The sequence below is a fragment of the Pterocles gutturalis genome, unplaced genomic scaffold (genome assembly GCF_000699245.1).
Source record: "Pterocles gutturalis isolate BGI_N339 unplaced genomic scaffold, ASM69924v1 scaffold37028, whole genome shotgun sequence".
In the NCBI taxonomy this organism is placed as follows: domain Eukaryota; kingdom Metazoa; phylum Chordata; class Aves; order Pterocliformes; family Pteroclidae; genus Pterocles; species Pterocles gutturalis.
Window position 1 is genome coordinate 5575 of NW_010127052.1, and position 20950 is coordinate 26524.

At 38.9% G+C, this 20950-nt stretch overlaps 1 protein-coding gene across 1 annotated transcript; it reads right to left on the reverse strand.

The window, feature by feature from the left end:
• Positions 1 to 19204: 19204 nt before the first annotated feature.
• NPY5R (neuropeptide Y receptor Y5) lies at positions 19205 to 20617 on the reverse strand. The gene has a single exon (XM_010079166.1). It carries the CDS (start codon positions 20615 to 20617, stop codon positions 19286 to 19288), a length of 1332 nt encoding a protein of 443 aa, XP_010077468.1. The 3' UTR covers positions 19205 to 19285.
• Positions 20618 to 20950: the final 333 nt, after the last annotated feature.

Consider the following 20950-nt stretch of genomic DNA (forward strand, 5'->3'; position numbering starts at 1 on the left):
ATTCTACCCAGGGTATGCAGATATATAAACATATCAGTCTGTGAATTAAACGCACTTCTCCACCTATTGTAGAAACACTGGGAGCACAGACTTAACAGTTAGTGTGATCTAAATCTTTACTAAATGCAATTACTGCAAGAGCGATCATTGTGTAATACAGTGACTGCTGTGTAATGCACTCCTGTTGTATGAAACTACAATTGCCTAAAGGCAAAGATCTTCAGTGAGCTCTGTGTAGGTTAATGGCACTGAATGAAGGTAATGAAATCCTTGCCTCCATGTTCAGGCAATTTCCCCGTTAGCTATGACCTGACACAACAAATTTGATTGCATTCTCTGTGCTACCATACTCTTTTGTATGCTAAGTATGACTTTGGAGAAGAAAACTCATGGAAGTTAAACTTGTTGTGTAGCTGCTGGTATTTAAGACAGGATAAAAAGAAATTGCATATACAGTATAATCATTCTCACAATATTACAAGACAGCTGTATTAACTGACATACCTGATAGGCTATGGCTCTGAGCCCTGGTGTTGTTGTTTATCATTAGTTCCCTTCCCTTTGAAATTATGAATTTCAAACCAAAGCAAAAACTTTCCGGAGTAAGAAGTAGAAAAAAATATGTCTTTCCCAAATAAAGGAAATTCTTTGTAGAAATTATTTTGTAATTATTTTAACTAGTTTCTGTAGAAGATCTTTACATTAAATATCATTAAATTCTAGAAAATCAGGCTCTGGTGCTTGTTGCTTAGCACTTATCAGGGCCATAAGTCCCCTTGCTCAGTGCTGCAGAGACAGTTAGAGACTTGGAAGCTATTTTGTAGGGACTCTGGAAAAATTGTGTCCCCTGCCCCTATAACTCTGTTGCAGCATCCATGAGCAATCTTGCCTCTAACATTCATTTCCTGCCCTGATAAAGAAAAGGTTGTGTAATGTATGTTTTCTGGCTAAATGGCCCCCAAGTTTACAGTCTCGGGCAAAAACTTGCACGACAGTATTGACTTCTGCATTGTCCTGGTTGTAATCTGCATAACTGAGCCAGGAACCTGAAAGTTCTTGGCTTGACGTTGGTGACAAAAAGGCAAAACACTCGTCTGTGTTCCTAAAAGCTCACCAGCCAGACCTTCAGCTTTTGAAGGCTAGCACTGCTATGAAACTGGAATAAAATTTAACATTACTTTTCTTTCTTTAGGGACAACAGTCATTGAAGCCAGTATTTCACGTTACGGCCCCTGGGGATTCAGGTCTTTATTACTTACCTTGTAATATGACTTGCATACGAAACATAGTTCTGCTGCTTTGGCTAATGCAAAGTGAAAAGCATCATCATTTTTAAAATTAAGTACTGCTACATAAAACTACAGAAATAGCCAAATAATGTGTGCATTTGCTAGTAGTTCAAAATGGCTGGGGATCTAAGCAAACTAAAAGACAGCTACTAGCAACAGTATTTCCTGAGGGAATATAATTACAGCTTCATGTTGCTAGTTCCTCTACCTTGTTGTTCTTGGATGGCAGGAGAGGGAAAGATAATTAAAACCAAGGAGAAGAAATGACTAAAACCACAGTGACATTAACTGAAATAACACAATAGGCACTTGTGTGTCTAAAAATACAAAACCATTTTTTTGAATGTCATTGTTTCCAGCTGTAAATGTGAATTTGTAGAATTAAGTGGTGTCTTTGGGGGCTGTGTGAAATGTTACTAACAATTGCTGGATTATAGCAGCAAGTACATCAAAGTGTGATACACCTGGGTTACCAGCCATTCTGTAGCGCTGGATGTTGAGCCACCATTCAGCAAAACTCTTATAGCTCCCCATACAAGTGTCCCGCTCCCCTCCAGATTTACCTCCTATCATTTAAGACCTGTTCAAGCATAGCAGCTTTTCCGTGATCGGATTGCAGGGTTGTTCAGTGTGGCTAACCAAATGCAGTCCGGTAGCAACATACACGGACACAGAGGGCTATGGAGAACTGAAAGGGTTAAGTTCATCCCATCATGAACTCTTAACACCAAATAAGGTGATGGCCTGTAATCTGATTTAAATGCAACCATGTGTCTTCATGAAGTTGAAATATATCCCACAAGATATGAGCTGGAGGCACCATCCTTTGTTGTCCACAGGCCTCCTTACATCTGGAAACTGTGGCAGACTCTATTATGGCCAGAGGTGCTGGTCTCTACCTGAGGTTTCAAGGGTCTGCTGCTAGCACACACAAACGATCCACAGAACAGCCCTGTGATAAGTTTGCCATAATATCTGCAAAGACATAGGCTAGTACTTCCCTGCAAATACGGTTTGAGCCTTGCAATTATGTTCATGCAACTGAAATTTGTTTACAGCAGACACTTAGTTGAAACCACATTGTCTACGGGGTTCCTGATGTGTCAAGAGCACTGAAAATCTCATATCTCCAAACCATACTTACTTTCATATCAGCTTTATTAAATAATACACAATTTGGTACCATATTTTTTCCTGTATCGGGAAGAAATGTAACCCTGACTCCCATAAATCTAGCTTAACTATTGTGCATAAAAATTACCTAAATTCAAGCTGTAGCACAAATCTGGCTTGAAACTTTGTCAACTTTAAAATTTGGCGTGATGTTGTGAACAACATACTCATTTTGGAGTGTCCACCATCAATGGCTGAGTTTTATAGTCACTTAGCTCTCCAGTTGTCCTCCAGGAATGCTGAAGTACCTCATTATATTGGGCATAATTTTCTCTGCTTTACTGAGAATGGAAGCCTTGGATGAAGTATTCACACAATTAGTTTACACTGTATTTGGAATAAAATTCAGAGCTCCTGAGAAACAGAAGCATTTATTGTGAAATCTGCCTTGTGTGTCTGAATGTCTCCCAAACATGATGTTTGTCGTGAAACATATTAAGTGTACAGCTCCTGGTGGTTTTTCATGAAAACAACTGGATCTAGTAGTTTGACAGTACAAGCAGCATCCTGTGTCTGCTTTGGTAGATGAAGTGTACAGTGTACTCAATTCACACTAATTATTAAGTGTTGTTATTAAATGATGAATTGTGTGGGCAAGGGTAGGCATACATAGATGAATTTGAATTTCACACTTTTTTTTCCCCTGATAGGTAAGGCCAGTCACCTTGGCTGACTCTTCCCTCCTCTGTTTTACAGGCACCTACTCCTCCTAATGAGCTTCTGGAAACAATTTAATTTGTATAAGCACAGAAGCAAAACAAATCAATTAGTCAGACTCAGTTTAGTACTGCAAAAATGAGAAGAAAAAAGCAGTTCATCTCTTCCTGATTTTCTTTTAGATTTATTTTTCTTTAATTTCCCAGAGGAAACTGTAAGGATTTCAAGATGACGTGTGCCATCCTGCAGTCTCAATTAGTTTATAGTGAAACAGTGCCAGAGCGGGGAGATACAGCTTTACTGCATGGCATCACTTGGAACCTAGGAGCTAAATTAACCTGCCATTCTTGTCTCTAATGATCTTTTTTTTTTTTTTCTTTTTTTTTTTTTTTTTTTTTTTTACAAAAAAACCAACCCAAAAACCAAAAGACAGCACAATAGAATTTGAGTGTGTTCAAAAGGATTGTTCCTTTTCTTGCTTATGCTTGAGCGTTATGTCCTGCTGTGTGCATGCAGAATTTAATCTCCTTTCCTTTCCAGTTACAACAAACAGCTTAATAAGAAAACTGCCTTAGTAAGACAAAATAAGAAGAGGAATATAGATAGTGAGTAAATCTAATGTCCCCTCAGCTGCCGGCACCCCATGTTCGTGCAGCAGCGGGCAGAGCCCAGTGGGTTCCCACGGAGAGCAGCTCTCCCCTGTGCTCGTTCCAGCTAATATTTAGTTTCCTTACAAGAAAACAACTCTATTCCTAAAGGATGTTCACATGAGAACTTTGTGCTGCAATTTTATGTAAAGGCAAGGCCATGCAGATGGCATGACCAGCAGGGTGGGGTGGGAGCTGCCCCCAGGCTCCCCGGTACCATGGGCTGGCTGTTCCTCCTACAGCGAGGGATTTGGGCGGCACGGGGCTGTGCCCGCGCCAGCTGTCGGGTGGACCAGCTTGGTTGGTGTGCAGTGGCCTCCTGGTCAGGGTTTATATTAACGCAGAACCTTTCTTGGTACTTCAGCGTAGGTACGTTCATTATGTCGTTGATCAGCTGGTGTGCAGGTTCACCCTGGCTCACTGCTGCTGAGAATCAGAACAATTGTTTACTAGCGTTGGGCTGGAGATGCTTCTTAAGCAAAAAGAAAGTGCAGAGAAGAGGTATCTGAATTTATTTTACTGCTACCAGGAAATTCTGGACAATAATGGATAACTAACTATTAATTAGCTGCAGATTTTGTACAACTAGTTTTATTTGCCAGGCGTTCAGCTCGATCCTATTTTCATCTTCAGTCAGCTACTCAGCTACTCCTAACAGCACTTACTAAATAGAAATAATCATGGTCATTGTGTTTAACCAATAACTAATACAGAAGACACATGATTAAGTGCATGGATTGTTACTGCTTGTTGTACATATGTATGCAGAGTGACTTGCGGACGTTGTGACTTTGCTGCAGCTCCTGGCTTTTGAAGAGTCACAAGAGCACATGGGAAGTGTACGGAGAAGCCTTCTCTTGGTGTTTTGCTCTGACGGTTGTAGCGATGGGCAGATTTTCCATATTACAGCAAAAGCTATGTATACCCCAAGGGGAATATCTTCTGGAGGATGGTCATGAGGACTTTTTTAGGGAACGGGGTGGTGACATCTCTCTCTGCAGGCAGGCTGTCAGAAGGAGATGGACACAGACAAGCTTATTAATAATGGATAAGTACTCTTTAAAAACCTCAGGCTAACTAATGCCTGACTTGAAAGAGATGGGGGTTGCACTGTTTTTTGGGGGTCTGAAGGGGGAAGTTGGTCACATTTTGTTTTGTCTGTTAACCAAAATCCTGCTGATACAACCTGTCAGTGTGATTTTAGGAGTTCCTGCTGGCAGTAAAATCCGCATAAAGGCATTGCAGGTGTTTTACTCCAAATACAAAACATAAAAATTATCTTCTTAGAGAGTACTTTGTATAATGTTTCACACGATGTCATGCAGGCTTTGTAATTGCCTAGTAATTTATTGGATTTGCATATTTTGCCTTCTTTTTAAATTTTATAGTGCAAAAATAGGAATATTTGTGGAGGTTTTGGTTTTACCATACTTGACAGATCACGACGTTTTCCTTTACAGACTTTCCATAGAAATACTGTTCCTAAATGTGATAATTTCTATCAAGAGGACTTGGTTTACTTTATAAATGTCTAATATCTTGAAAAGCGGTTTTGTACTTGGTGGGCATTTGCTGCTTTCACTATAAAATTGTTCTTTCAGTTCATCTGACACTTCAAATAATAACCCATTTACCAACAGCTAATACCATCCATTACTGCAACAGAAGAATTTAAGAAGTGCTACCTAAAAACACGGGAAGAGCAGGCACTTTAAAAGAAAAGCTTTAATGAATGCTATGAGCAGAATGTTACCTTTAGGGTTTCAATTTTTATGAAATAATAGCTTACAGATTTTAAGCAACTTTAGACTTTGGCAAAAATTATTTTCAGAGTTAGTACAGGGAAAGCCTACAACTCCAGAATAAAGTGGATTTGTAAAATCCACTAGTATAGTGCATAGTATATATACTAGATAGCTAGTATAACTGGGAACATGAGAGGGCATTGCCGTATGCAACCTGAGTGCTCGCAGAGGTGGAAGAAGGAGATAGCAGGCTGGGCAGCTGGCCAGGGTTAGCGTTGCAGCACACTGACGAATGCAGAGGCAGGAGAGCTTTATAGCTTCCCTGCATCACCAAGGAATAACTGTCACAATAACTTGTTAAAGTAAAAGATGTTTCCATGCACACTATGACTTGCCTCAGCTTGGCCCTCAGTGGTCCATTGAGCAGTTCAGTTACACAGCCGCACTGCTAACCAGGCGGGTACACGTCCTTGAGAGGAGTGGGGAGACAAGCTGATGCTTTCTCTGAAATTACCTGATGCAACTCACTGGGGTACTATAACTGGAAAAAGCAATCTGAAATGTCTGTCAACTAAGAAGTTAAAGTCTTGATATGAAGAAAAATGTTATCTGCTGGCATGAGGCTCACTCATTGGGAAACTGTTTTGTTTGCGCTGTTGTTCTTCTGTAATGAAGTAATTTTTGTAGGAAAATTGAGCTGTCTTTTCTCATACACACTTGATCACTGTTGTGTGAACTTTCACAAATATGTTTTTAGCTGGATCTGTGATAAGGTTTTTTCCTCTCCACTGTCATGTAGTTTTAAGCTATTTAAGATTTTTTGTGATAAGACAGATCTAGAAGGTCTTAAAAAAATCCAAATATCCAAAATATCCATTTGTTCATGTTGTCCCTATTTGAAAGTCTGGACTACTGCACCTAATATTTACTAGAATAGAATTAGTGGACATTAAACTTCAAATGTTTATTACTAGCAGGACAATACCTCAATCTAATTCAGAACTATGTTGATTATAAATACAAGAATCTTATACTAAATTTCTTATAGCCATGTTGCACTGGCATCCGGTGATACTGGTTTTCACAAGATAAAGAACCTGCCAGTGATGTACCTTTGTGCCCTGTTTTGCTCTAGAATTAGAATTATTTTAGTTCTAGTATGTTAAATTTTAAATCTCTGGCTAAACTAGCCAGTCTTTTTAAGCAGGTGTCACGAGCAGCATGGCTGTTTGTTTATGGCAGTATCTGCATAACTGTTGCCTTAAGTGAATTGGTTCAGAGAAACTGAACTGGTAAATGCCTATGGAAATCATTCATTATCATCATTACAGTTTGTCTTTTTATCGTTTGTTAGCTTTCTGTAAGCATTGTATCAAAAAGAATTAGAGATGGTGAGGGGTTTTTCTAATGTGTTGACTTAAAACTTCGACTTTTGTGATGGAATTTTGTAGGCATTTCTAGATGGGCCAGACCAGGGCCTGGTGTGGCTCAGGGGCTCACAAGTAGCAGTCAGAGAATATTTTATTCATACATCTATTTTTTAAAACTTGTTTACAGATGAGTCTGTGGCCTCATGATTAAGTTCTTTTATCACTTAGCAGGTGTAAAAAGGTGTTTCTGTAAACAGGCTGATTACGTTGCCATCAGTCAATACTGTCTGCCAAGACTTTGACCTTTGCAATACCTTTGACAACAAATTTACAAATTATGCATTGTGTTAATAATGTCCTTTTACAATCTGCAGTTTCAGTTCATCTGAGAGCCCATTTCGGCAGGCGTCATTCAGAGGGATTAAGAGAGGTTTCTATTACCTTTTCATTAAAGCTGTCTTTTTATGAAGTTCACCAACTTATCTTTTTGCTAGTAACATATTTATCAGCTGGAGATCATCTGTTTCTTTGATCGTCTTCTGTTCTGCTCTGTTTAAATACGGATGATCAGAATGATACATGCAATTGTAGATGAAAGCACACCATTAATTCAAAGGACTGCGTGACACTTACATGATTTTATTTGCCACACTTTAACTGATTAAAAATAATAATCTTGTATAATCCCTTCTAAAATGGCAGACCTCAGCAGTCATTAGTTTACTGAATTAGAGGAGGAACTGTGTCAGTTTTTTGGTTTTTTTCTTTTTTTAAGCCTTCTGCCTAGGTAAACTGGTGCTTCCGATGATCTACCCAAAAGCATAAGTCCTTTACGAGATAAAATAAACTGGATTGCAACTAGCTCTCTTGGCTGCACTTAGAAACAGCTCAGGAGATACTAAGGAATCATGCCTGTGTCTTGTTCTCCTGTGATCCTGGATTATGTTGTGTGCCTGGGTCTTGCTCCAGTGTGGAGTGGGAACACGACAAGGCGGTGTGCACAGAGCTGGGAAGCACTCCCAGGTATTTCAGCGTAGATTTAGTATAACGCCAGAGAGGAACAGGGAGAAGAGAAAGCTTCTAAAGCTACATTTCTTTTCTTCAGGTCCTCAGGGTGAAAGTGGAAGCCAGAAGTGCACCCTGCTTTGCCTGTCTCTGAAGTGTGAGTCAAGACGGGAAGCACAGGTCCAAAAAGTAAGTGGCAGCCACCAGAGCCCTCCTCAGGATGACATCCAGCAGCTTTCTTCAGAACACCTGGATGGATGTGAGCAAGAAACACATTCTCCTTTTGAAGCTTTTCTGTGTTTTGTTTTGTCCTTGATTACACTGGTGTCTGCAGAGTATTCACCACTTATGAAAACTTGCCCTAATTTCGGTGTGTTATTTTAGGATCCTTAGGGCTTCTGTGATAATTATTCAGTATTGTCAGTGGTCTGTCTGACACTTTTTTGATGCAGCAATGCTGGCCAATGGCTGCCAGAAAGTTCTCAAATTCACTCAGCTAGTGATACAGGTCCTCAGACCAATCCTTTTAGCTTTGCAGGATATATGTCCCAGTTTCCAAACTCATGTTAGAGTAGAAATGCTCTGAGGTGGTTTGCTTTGTACACCATTTCAGTGAAATCAGTAATTTCCAGACAAGCAATGAGCCCTTTACCTACTGGTGTAATTTGAACTTACCTGTAACATCACCTGACTTCAAAAGCAAAACCATATTTGTTTATTTTATTTAAGCAACAGACTAGGGTAAAAAAAAAAAAAGGTGATGAGGAATTAAACAAAAAAATGCAGTCTTGAAATCTGTTTCATATGGAAGTGTTCTACTAGCTGTCACTTTGAATCTTTACAGCACATTTCAGACATAGCAGCCTAGGGATCAACTATGCTAGCACTACTCTGCCTCCAAATATTACTTCTCCCAGCTGGCCCCTATGTCTCCCTGGTGTACTGTATTCTACCTGGTATAACTGAAGCTAGAAATAGCATTGTTGATGTGCTTCGCTGCTATAAAAGAAGCAGAGGAGGTAAGATCTTATATTAGGTCATCTGAGGTGGAATCTAAGCTACATATTTATATGAAAGCATTTGCTTTTCGATAAGGAGGCCTTATTGTATTTCAGCTTTTTTGAGTTCCTCAAGAGATAGCAGTGGTAGTGCCAGACAAACTGGTATGCTTGTCTCTGAACTCATGGAAGGTTCTTCAATGTGTTAATTCTCTGCTCATGTTTTCTTTCCTGCTAAGGAAAAAACAATTGTATTCTAGCTGGAAATTAGACCTTCCCTTTTCAGGCAGAAAAAATGACTTGTTTTTCTAACTGATTGCAAATTGTGTATCATAAAAGTTACCCACTGTGTAAGAGTTTCAGTTGTATATAGCTTTTCTGACTTGTTAAAGTGACTACATACCACAACTTAATCAACTATGTATCAATACTAAGAGGAAAGTACATACCCTAAACTTGTTTTCCTAACATTTCTTCCCCTGGCAGTTGCTACACAGCCAGCCTCTGCCATCTCCGTGCAGACCCTTCAGGTAAGCCAACAGAATTTGGAGCTGCTGTGCAAAAAACCATAAACCTCTCTGGGTTAAAAAGAGCCATCTTAACGCTGGGGATGCTTTTAACCTGGATAAAGGTCACCTTTCAGGTGAGATTAATTTGATGCGAATGAACGGTGAGTTCATTTTAGTCTGCCTGGGCCAGTGTTGCTTCCCAGGGAAACACTTGGGAAACTGTGCTATGGGGAGTCTCCTGCTCCCCAGTGTATAGGGATATGATCACTATCCTAATGCTTAGTTCCTACAGAAACTGAAGGATGTTGGCTGCCTCTATATATTCTCAAGCTCTCAAACTAGGAGCTTAGCTTTAGGCATGTATGTATTCTGGTTGTGTTGACATTATTTAAACTTTCCTTGTCTCTGAACTGAGATGCTACCTAGATATTAAGCTGGACTCAAGCACACTTGGTAGTTCATTGACTTAGTCTGATTTCAGTGTAGAATTAATACGATGGAATAGAGAGACACAGTGTCCTTAATACAATAAATCAAGCTACCTTATATATGAAGGTAGGCAGGACAATAAATGCAAGTGAAAGAGACTAGATTTTTCAGTTCAGCCTAAATTAAATAGTTACTACAAGGAAAGAGGAGAGCAGAGCAAGCGAGCAAGCCAAATTTATATTACAAGTGTAGGTATTAAGCAAAGTGCAAATTTGATAATAGTAACTATAGATGGGGAAAGGTGGACGACAGGAAAATAAGCTGTGTTTGATCTACTCTCTGCTCCCCCTTTCTGAATAATGGGAGCGGTCTGCCTCATATGTGTGTGCGCTGGGAGTGAAGGGGAATGTGTTGGAAAAGCTCCAGCTTTCATAGCATGAAAGAATAACCTGTGTACCCAGCACATGCTGTCTGTTGTTGGTTACGGAGGAAAAAATCCTGCTCCTGCCCGGAGCCTTCCTCTTTGCTGTCCTTCTTAGAGGATCCCAGGACATCCTTCAGATGCGACAGGATTTTCAGCTGCGCTTGCTCATTCATCCCCCCTTGGACAACGTCTGTGTGTATACAACCTTCTCAATACACATCACTAAATAACAAAGGTTTAAAGTAGTTTTATTTAAAACACTGCAATAGTTCCAGAAGGATGTAAATTTTAACTGTGCAAAATTTTCACTGCTATGACACTATTTCTGAAGCTTATATTTATTGGCAGATATCAGTTGTTTTGAGAAGTGTTTTTCTTGACTTTCTGCTTCACTTTGAAAGGTGGTATTTGAAAAATGGAGCCTCTGTTTTTGGTCTTTTTTAACTTTAAAAAATATTAATAAATAGAAGAACCATAAGCATACACTAAAGGGGGAAATTACTTTAAAAATCTCTAATTACCATCCAGTTTTACAGCTGGAGTGGCTGTACCGTGATCTCTGGCCGGGAAGCAGCAGCCGGAGGGAAATAGATGTTGTTCACCAGGAGAGGGCTCCCGCAGCCTTCTGATACTGCTGAACTTGGGAGCTTGAAGACCCAAAGGTGAAGCTACAGCAAAATTCAAGCAAGAACTACTCAAATCAGATTATGTTCACCAGTGTGCCATAGATAACATAAATGTAAAATTTGAAAAAATAAGTCTGGCTTTGCTTAAATGGTTTTTTTAGAAACAAAAGTGAAAAACAAGGGTGCTGTTGCAGCTCAGCTGGATTTTTTTTTTCCACTTCATAAGACTACTGTTAAACAGCTTTTAAATTATATTACCAAGATAAACTTTGTAATATGCACCACCAGCAATGTACAGATTAACACTACTGGGCTTGGCTTTGCCAAGGAAATTCCAGAGATTTATGAAGTCTCTTCATTTTGGGGTGATTACTATGGTTTAATCACTATTAGGGGAATAGAAATTCATGCTTCAGATAGGAAATAGCAATTTTTTTTATGCATATTGTTTATCACTTTTTGCTGTCCTTCAAGTAACCTTATGTTATGTTACGATACAAACACAGAATCAGCCAGGCTATACCACTTCTTATTCCACCTCTTCTTAAAAATAAATGCAGTAAAATCTTTATATGAATGCTATTGCACAACTAGTGTAACAGATGCTGTCTTCATTTCTGCCTTAAACAAAAGAAAGGAAGGTTATTTGTGTTTCTAACAATGGTTAAATTAATTCTGCTTTTAGTTCTTGTTTATCATTGTAAACTACAGGTTTAGTTCTGCTTACACTCTTAGTATAAGCATTATCCCATGAAATACATGCATGGAAAGTAGAAATCAATTTATTACAGTGCATGCAGTCAGTAATATAAGCAAAGAAAATAAACCATTATTAATTTATAGTGTGTTCTTTAAATAAAAGCTTTTTCTAGCCTGGGATTTTTGGTTTTGTTCTTCATAAAATTCTTGGTAGAGTCATGGCTTTTATAGATGCTCATAATTAAAAGGACAGGTCAGAATTTCTATTTCAGCAAAAGCAACTGCAAAACTGTGGAAACGAAACCTTCAGTCTTCATGCATTTTAATTATGCTGCAGTGTTCCCATAGTTTTTTTGGGATAGCTTGATGTATTCAACTTCTTATTCTGAGAGATGTGCTCCTTTTTTTCTAGTGCTGCTCCCTTTAATCAATTTTATGGTAATAACTCAGTAAAATCTTTTATCAGGATCAGACCTGTTGTGCCATATAATGGACCAATACAAATGGAGGGAATACCTTAATAGTGAAGGGTAGTTTAGTGTTGGAGCTGTATTACAACACGAAGTTGCTTGGGTCAGAGCACATCCCAGTGTCTACCTTTAATGAGTTAAAATAAATTTATCTTAATAGAATAAAATAAAAAAACCCTGCATCTCCAACTATCTGCATTTTTTGACAAACTATTAGTAAGATCCCAGGGTCCTGGGTGTATTGAATTAATCATCTAGTCCTGCTCTGATAGACTTCATTCCACTTCATCTCTGCGAAGTGATTCCTCAGTCCCTCTCCAAACAGTCTCACAGAGGTGTCTTCCACAACTTTCTGGAAGGTCTCCAATTTTTGTCTGTTTCAGATCAAGAGGGAAATTAAGTACCATAGAGTTTGCAGTCTCATTCACTGCTTTTTTTTCAGCTGTCTCCTCTCTTCTGTGAAAGAAACAGCACTTGAGGTCTCCTGCTGACTGCAGGTGTGGTGGCGTGGGAAGGGTAAGTTGGCATTACGCGCCCCTGAGAGACCTCCTGGGAACTAACTGTGATTTGTCTGACATAAATGGTTTGGAGCAGCTTTTCTGAAGAATGGGCTCCCACAAAACTGGTAAGACATCAACTGTGCCCTGAATGAGCTTCAGTCCCCGAATGATCTTAAGAAGCAATCTCCGGTAGAGCATATTGCAATTGGGTTCTGCAGTAGCAATGAAGTTCTGAACTTTGCCCATCATGATTTGCAGTGAGGGTCAGATGGAGCTGTGCTATCTGAAATGTGCTCTCATACTGTAGGATATTAACTGAGTGAATGCATCATGGAGGCTTCAGGCAATTACCTTTATGAGCTGTGTGTTGGAAATGATGAAGTCTTAAAAATCCGTAATTGTTTTGCCTGTATTGGGTCCCAGCAGTTACATAAAAAGGAGTTTAATTTTCCTGCAGTAAACAGCTTGCAGTTTTCCCAGTTGTGCTAACACCACAAAAAAAAAAAATCCAAAACCGGCAGAAAGTAAAGATTTAGATTGTATTCTGGCCTCTTGCGCAGCTCCTTAATCCTTAGACCAAGAGGCCAAAATCCATATGGATACTAAATGAACCCTAATTTGGTGGAGAGCCTCGTAAAGCCAAGGGAATTACTAGGAGTCAAAACAGAGTAAGACTATCATCTTGTTCAACATAAGTCAATCTGGATATAAGGTACAAAGAGGCATTGAGATTACTTGTAGTAAGGATGGTTTTATTTACCTCCTTGCTTAGCTGTTTGTCTCCCCATTGCAAAAAAAATAAAGAAAAAAAGCAATTATGGTTAAAATTATAATTAATGTTCTTGTGGTCTGTCATTAAATGCATTTTGTGTCTATGGTTTCTACTGGTTCTGAAAAGATGAGCAACTGTTTGCTTATCGCCAAGTCACTCCTCCAGAGAAATTTTGCAGAAGTGCCTTTAAAATCTTTTTGTACCTTATTTTGTTCACAGGGACAGTAATAGACGTTTCCTGCTCAAAAATGTCCAATTAATAGGATACAGACATGAGCCTTCTCCTGCTAAGACAAAGCAAACATTTGTTTAACTGACTGTAAGAGCAGGGCCAACTTACTTTAGTCTTGAATGTCAAATCACTATTCTGATAATTTCCCAGAGGAGTATTTTTAAGCCTTATTATTAAAGGATCATCTTAATGTGACTACAAGGGCAAAATGAAGCATACTTATTTGTTCAAAAGAACTGAATTTGGACTGTGGCAGTATTTCCTAATATTAGCATGTAATTAAGTAATTTCATAACTTTCAAATATTTTGCAATATTTTCTTTTCAAAAGCAAAGAAGATTAATAAAAATCTGACTTGAATAGTTATACTGTATTTATAACAATGATGCTAGTTTTACCCTTAATGCACAGATCAGCTTTTTGAAATACACTGTGACCACATCTTCCTGTCTGTAGTGATATTCTTTATGGGGAAATCAGGTTTTTGACAAAGGTTGTGTCAGAATCAATAAGACTATTTTTTACCCAGGACATGCTGTATTAGGCTTTTTTTTTTTTTTTACTATCTATAGTGAGAAAAAGTTTAATAAAGAGGCCAGGAGATCATGGTAACCTTTGGAGTAGAGCCGATTTTGCTATTATATCTGAGCTTGCAAAGATTTACAAACAGGTGCTGTGGTAAGACTCACTGGCATGTGAATAGCATCGTGCCACAGGATGATGACGTGGATTAACTTGAAGGCACAGAATGATGCATTATGAGTGATCCCAGGCAAAAATGTCATTATCAAATGCCTGGGTAAAAAAAACTTTTGCTTTAAAGAAATATTTTGAGAGGCGTAAGAGCATGTGTATCCATACTCACTAACTCTTCCTAAAATTCAAAAATTTGCAATAGGCTTCCTGGCCACACGTGGGATTAGCAATGTTCAATTATCCTGTTGCAAGCTCGTTGTCCCTGGCAGATACTTGAGAAGGGTCTGGCTCTAACGAGTTCCTTCGTCACTGGCAAAATTTCTCTTTCTGTCTTTTGTTTTGCTTCCTGTCAAAGGTCACTTCAACTGAATCTGAACAATAACAGCAGCTCCACCTACCTTCAGTGGAAAGGCAGCCTTCAACCAATTAAATATACCTCCAATAAAAATATATACTGTTGGATCGAAACCAAGCAACTTCAGGAATCTTCATTACATACTGCATGCAACAAGCCTTAAAAAAAGGTGGGTTTTTTTGATTCAACAGTATATAAAAAGACATGAAAGGGACAAACAAGAAACCTGACCTCAGAGATTATAAACCGCATATCATGGTCAAAAAGTGTTCAAAAATTTACCTAATAGTCTTTATAAAGGTCCTCCATGAGGATCATGATTTTACTCTGTTATTTCAGCCATGTAGGGGGAAAAAGAAGAGACTTGCCTAGGATCAGAGTCCTGTCACTGCCCTAAGACAGTTCTCAGGCTTAAAAATTCTGGGCTTTCAGACTATACCAATATATTTTCTGGCTAGGGGTTTCTATTGTAAATAGTATGGACATCATTTGGCATTCTTCAAAATCAAAGGCTAAATTCCTGGCCCCAACAGTATTTATGAAGAACATCTTTCAGGAGACTATGACATTTAACACTGTTTATCTTGTATGTTGCACAGACAGACATTGGGACTACTGTGAGAAAACTATTGATTTTTTTTCAAAAGGGCAGTGATAGTTGACAGACCCCTGTGGATTACAGGAGAGTTTTTTAATCTGTTAATTATCTTTAGGTAGAGAAGTTTTCCATGCCACCTGTCCTGTACTTCTCAAAAGGAGAGCTGGAGCCTGTCTCAGCATGATTGGGAGAGAACACTTTTCTTCCTGTCCGTGTTCCTCTTAGTTCTTGCACATCTTCGGACGGGTGGATGGTGGGTTTTTTTTTTCCTTTCCTCAGGCGTGCACGCTGCTGAGAAGGAAATGTTTTGTCCCAAGAGCTTCCAGGCTCCAGGAGCAGGGCTACATGCCTTAAAGGCTACAGCCACCAGCAAATACAGGAGCAATGTGTTTGCCTCTCCTGCTGTGTCCCTGCTGCCTGCTCTCCCATGCCCACAGCACAAGACCTACAGGAGCCGTAGGTGTCCATCCCAGCCACTGTTGCCATGGCACTATGGAGAACCACAGAGGCTCCAACCTCTTCCCCACAACCTAAATAAATACACTCCAGTGTCAGCCCATACTGAGCTCCCGGCATCCTCAGCCCTGCTGGCCTTGCTGGCTTGGGAGTGACCTGGTCACGCCAGCACTTCTTAACGGGCATCTGCTTCTTCTCTGCTGAACGATGAGGGACAAAGGTCAGCTATTAACAACATTTACTCTTCGACATTTACAGAAAGGCATCTTTGTCAATTATATTATTTTGTAGAATGGAAAAACTCATTTATTTTCCTCATATGAGTCAAGCTATAAGAGTTTTAACATTCATCACACACACAGACCAGCTGTCTGAGAGGGTTTTTTCCAATCTTTTTTTTATTAATAGAGTGGGATCAGTGTACCGTGACAATCCTTCATTCTTCTAACTCCAATGGATAGATAGCTCTGCAACTGGCATTTCCTGATTGCATTTAGCAGATGCTATCAAAACAAAATTTCTACCTTCCTCATTATTTAGATTTAGTTATGGAAGGAATTGACCCATAGTAGTTTAGCTGACCTAAGAGCTTGATTAAATGTGTTATTTGAAAATCAGTTTTAGTGTGCTTTGTTTTCTAGGAAGCATATACGTGTACATATACTTCTATAGATATGAGAATGATATAATGTCATTAGATATTGTGGTGACATACAACTTCCCAAGACATATTGACATATATAATGGAGGCAAAATCACACTGCTAGTCACTGTTGTACATAAAGCCTGGAGGAGCATCTACTGCAGCTCAAACCACATGAGGCCCACGCAGCAAGGATGGGCCGGGGGTGAGCCTTGTATTTTGATTTTTTTTTCTTTTTTTAAATGTTTCACTGGGAACGTGTTAAATGGATGGTTTAGTTGTTTCCTCTCCCACTCACAGAAGTTACTTTTTTGGGAATTGGCTTCTGCTGATTTCACTTGCTACTGCTCCTTTCTGCTTCTTATCTATCCCCTGCTCACACTGGGACCACGTTATATGGGCTGTTGAAGGAAGGTGGAAGGTGGAAAAGTTATTTTCTTTTTATTTAACATTTCGGAGAAAAGACAGTGACATTTTGGAGATGTCAAATTATAAAGGTGATGATTACTCTATAAGTAAAAAGAAAATACACATTCTCCCACCATTGATCCTCCTAAAAAACGAGAAGAAGACAGATTTAGATGGCACAGGACTAAAGAAGTTCAGCGGCTGTCTTAATTTAGTTCTCTGTTGCCACATCTCAATGTGTTGTGCTTTCACCAGTGTAAAGAGTAGGGAGCATGGCTATTGACTCCATCCAGGATAATGGATAGGGCTCATATAAAGTCACCAGTGTACAGACTAGTCTTTGTGCGCCTCAGAAACCAGGGGAAGGCCTTATTCAAGTCCTAGCATGATTCTGGGTGTCCTATACAGTGAAAATGAGTACAATTTGATCTGAAAAGAGTAATTAATGAAACAGTTATTTTATATTTAAATAACAATCCTAAGTGTAGGAGTTAAAAATGGTTGAAATTCTGAAAGTACATAAAGAAAGGAAGGAACAGAAAATAAACAATAAGTAGGAAGAAAAGTAACAGTAAATCGAAAGCAAAAAAGCTGGAAGGAATATTTCAAGCTGAACCAGCGTGAATGCTTTCTTATCCTCTTACAGTATTTGGTTACATCGCATGGTATAAATAAGGTTAAATGATATATTACAATGACACGAAAATGTGTAGACATAAATAGGGCATAAACTGCTGTAACTTCTACAGAACTATATCATTGTGACCTAGCTGTGGATTTAGTTAATTTTTTCCTAAGTTTATGTACCAAGATTAGCCATAAATATTTTTAAATTAAACTATTTAAAACTTTTTAAAAGCCATTTTAAAATTTATTGTTCCAATATTCTGTATTGTGTACCATTTGTACTCTAGAAAATGATATACTGTAGGTTTTTAGGAGATGATAATCTGCAAAATGCAGTAGTCGGTGTCCAGGAAGAAACCATTAAAGTGTATCACCAGCAAAAACAAACAACAATGGGTTACTGGGAACTAGACTGCAGGGAAATACCTTAACAATAGAAGCAAAGATATTACCAACTGGTATGTAATAAACTCTTTAGCAGATGATGGCTTGGGGAGAAAAGCTCTCGGAACTGTAACATTGTGATAAAAATAATTTGACAATTCCTTAAAATAAAATAGCTGCTTTCATTTTTAAAGACTGACTGGAAGGGAAGTATCTCAAGGCAAAAAATGTACAATGACCCTTCCTGTCCACCCATTTATAAACATAACAACTTTCTTTCTCCACCTGGAAAGGCTATGTAAAAAAGCCTATTGGATTAGAAATCTTAGTGGAGAAAAGGAAATAATCACCAGCTAGACCTGGGGAGAGGTTTTACAGCTTAAAACTCAGGGCAGAGGCTTTGTACATTTACTGAAGGCAGAGGTGGGTTATTAAGTTAGAGTAATCTAGGAGGGGAAAAGAATATACCCTTTGCATTTATCCTGTGAAATGGAATATTACTTCCCTAGGGAAGATGCATGTGATTTAAATTTTGAAGAAGTACTGATCTGCTTAAAAAGGAGAGAAGGAGAGAGGGGAGGAAGATGCAGAAAGCATATGTGTGTGTGTTTGTGCATGTGTGCGCATGTGTGTGCACGCCCACATGCACACATTTATTTGAAAGCTGTTGCAGCTCTCCAAAGCAAGTGGGACATCTACAATGAAGTGCAATAAGCTTTTGCTTTTCAGTAAAGGAAAAGAAAAAATCCTGCTGTCTTCCCATTTTCTTTTTCCTTCCACTCTCACTTACTTAGGTGATGATGGCTTACTCTGATCAGAAGCATGTATGTCCAGGGGAGTCGTCGCTGCAAGAACAAAGGCATAGCTATAGATAAGTTCAGGCTTGGCTAAAAATTATATAAAATGACAAGCCAGAGTAAAAGTTGGCTAAGGAACTCAGAGATAGGTTATACTGAGCAACCACAGTGAGATGGAAACAATCTAGACAAGAAAAACTACCCACAAACCCGTTCCAGGGAGTAAGGTAATCTGGGAAGCAGCAGCAAACCATCTTGCAAAGATATGGCAAAGTATGTGTCAAAGAGATAAGGAAAAATATTTTTCTAATCACATCCAGAAACAAATGTTCAATTTTCTCAGAAAACAGTCAAAGCTGGCACTGAAGCAGTCTCAACAATAGTTATTTAGTAAACAACATGTATTTTATTATAGTTTTATGACAGTTAATACTGATATGTCTAAGTAGTCTTACATTTATTACTCATTATATATTCTATTTAATTCCAAAGTACAGATTGCCAATATTTCAGGTAATGAAAATGGTATTCTGGTTTTGTACATTGGTTTGGGCATGATTTCCTATGTGTAACAGAGAGAAAAATATTCTAGTATATGTATATATTTCTGCCCAATGCAAGAAATGCATGCAGCCGTAGAACAATCCATTTGCACGAAATGCTACTAGTCACAACCAAGTCAGACTAATTAAACTAATTTAGCTTTTACAGCTATACACGTCAGTAGACTTGAAAGCCAAACTTGTTTGTTTTATTTTATCTTGGGGCGCATAAAATCATGGTATTTGGCAGCATGGAATAAGGGACATTAAATCAGCTTTTATGCTGTTGTTAAGGAACCCATAGAGGATGGGATTCAAGCAGCAGGACATCATACCCAGTAAATGGCATATGCAATATACTAATTTAAAATGTCTGTTAGAAATGAGAGTAGCATTAAAATCCGTCACAATGTGGAAAAGGTGAAGGGGCATCCAACTGAAACCAAAAACTAGGATTAGCACTGTCAGTCTGCAAAAAACTCTCCTAGATCTTGTCTTAATTCTGATGATGGATTGGGATACCGTAATCATGTCCTGGATCTCTGTGTTTTCTTCTGGTTTCATTTCAAAACAGATGGGTATCCCAGGGATTAATTTACCAGAGGAAGAGAGCTGGGTTTTTTCTGTGCCAGAGGTTTCTGGGAGGTCTCTGGAATGAGTATCCTGATGATGCCTTGAAACAGCTGGCATCACACTTGAACTCTTTTTACTGTATCTTCTGTGGTGCTTCTTGCCAAAAGCACAGTTCCATCTGGAATGGCTGGAGGGCTCCACCTGTGTGCTGGTGCTCTTAGAGGGATGAAGAGTTAGGTTTATCATCTCCTTTTCTTCAAACTGGTTTTCCTTCATTGACAGTCTGGAGCCTATGCTCCTGCAGACGCTGGTGTGACTAGCTGTTAAACACAGCAGTGGCAAGATATACTGCAGGAACAATAAGGCTATTGTAAAGGCGATTCTGTAGGAATCAGAAGGCCATGACTCGATACACAAGAGCCTGTTCTCCAGTGCCTCTAAATTCAGAATTTTGCTGAGGTCCACAGTTCTGTGGAAAACTGGCAGAGGGGAGCAAATGGCAAAGCCAAGGGCCCAAATGGCCACTATTAAGAAATAGCCTTGTTTTGCTGTTAAATTGCTAGAAAGGGGATATTTTATCATGCGGTACCTGACTGCAGCAATAGATATTAACATTAAAGTTGAAACTAGAACGGATGTGCACTGGAGGAAGGGCATTACATGGCACATGACAGTGCCAAACATCCATTGGTCAAGCAGGACGGACGTCAGAGTGAAGGGCGAACAGAACAGCACAACTAAGATGTCAGAAAAGGCCAAGTTACCAATAAGAATGTTTATTATTGTCTTCTGCTTGCGCTTTAGTAGAGCTGTCAGTATAAGCAGATTTCCCATAAAGCCTGCCAGACTTATAAGTGTGTACAACCCAATAAGAAAATACTGTATGTCATCAACACTACTCTTATAATCTTCCCAGGCAGAAAAATTCTTTGTAGTAGCAGAGGTGTTGTTGATAGGTGTCCTGTTGTTACGGTCTTTGAATCCTAAATCCATTTTCAGTCCTACTTAGAACAAGAAAGGCATTAATTATCATCTGAAGGAAGGACGATACTGGTGTTAATCAGAATGTAAAGGAGCACAAGTTTACCATAACATAAGTTTAACATAAGTTTAATGCAAATAAATTAATAGTGCTGTTATTCTGCTGTGAAGCAGATCCTGTATAACTTCAGGTCAACACGAATTAGTTTCGTAAGTTTTATCATGTGGCATTCAGCATAGCAAGGCCTCCTACCTGGCTGCTCACATGGGACAATGGCAATTTAAGGTTCTGCATTATGAAGCTGACTTTTAGCTATCCTTTGCTGTAGACCATATTGTCAGTCT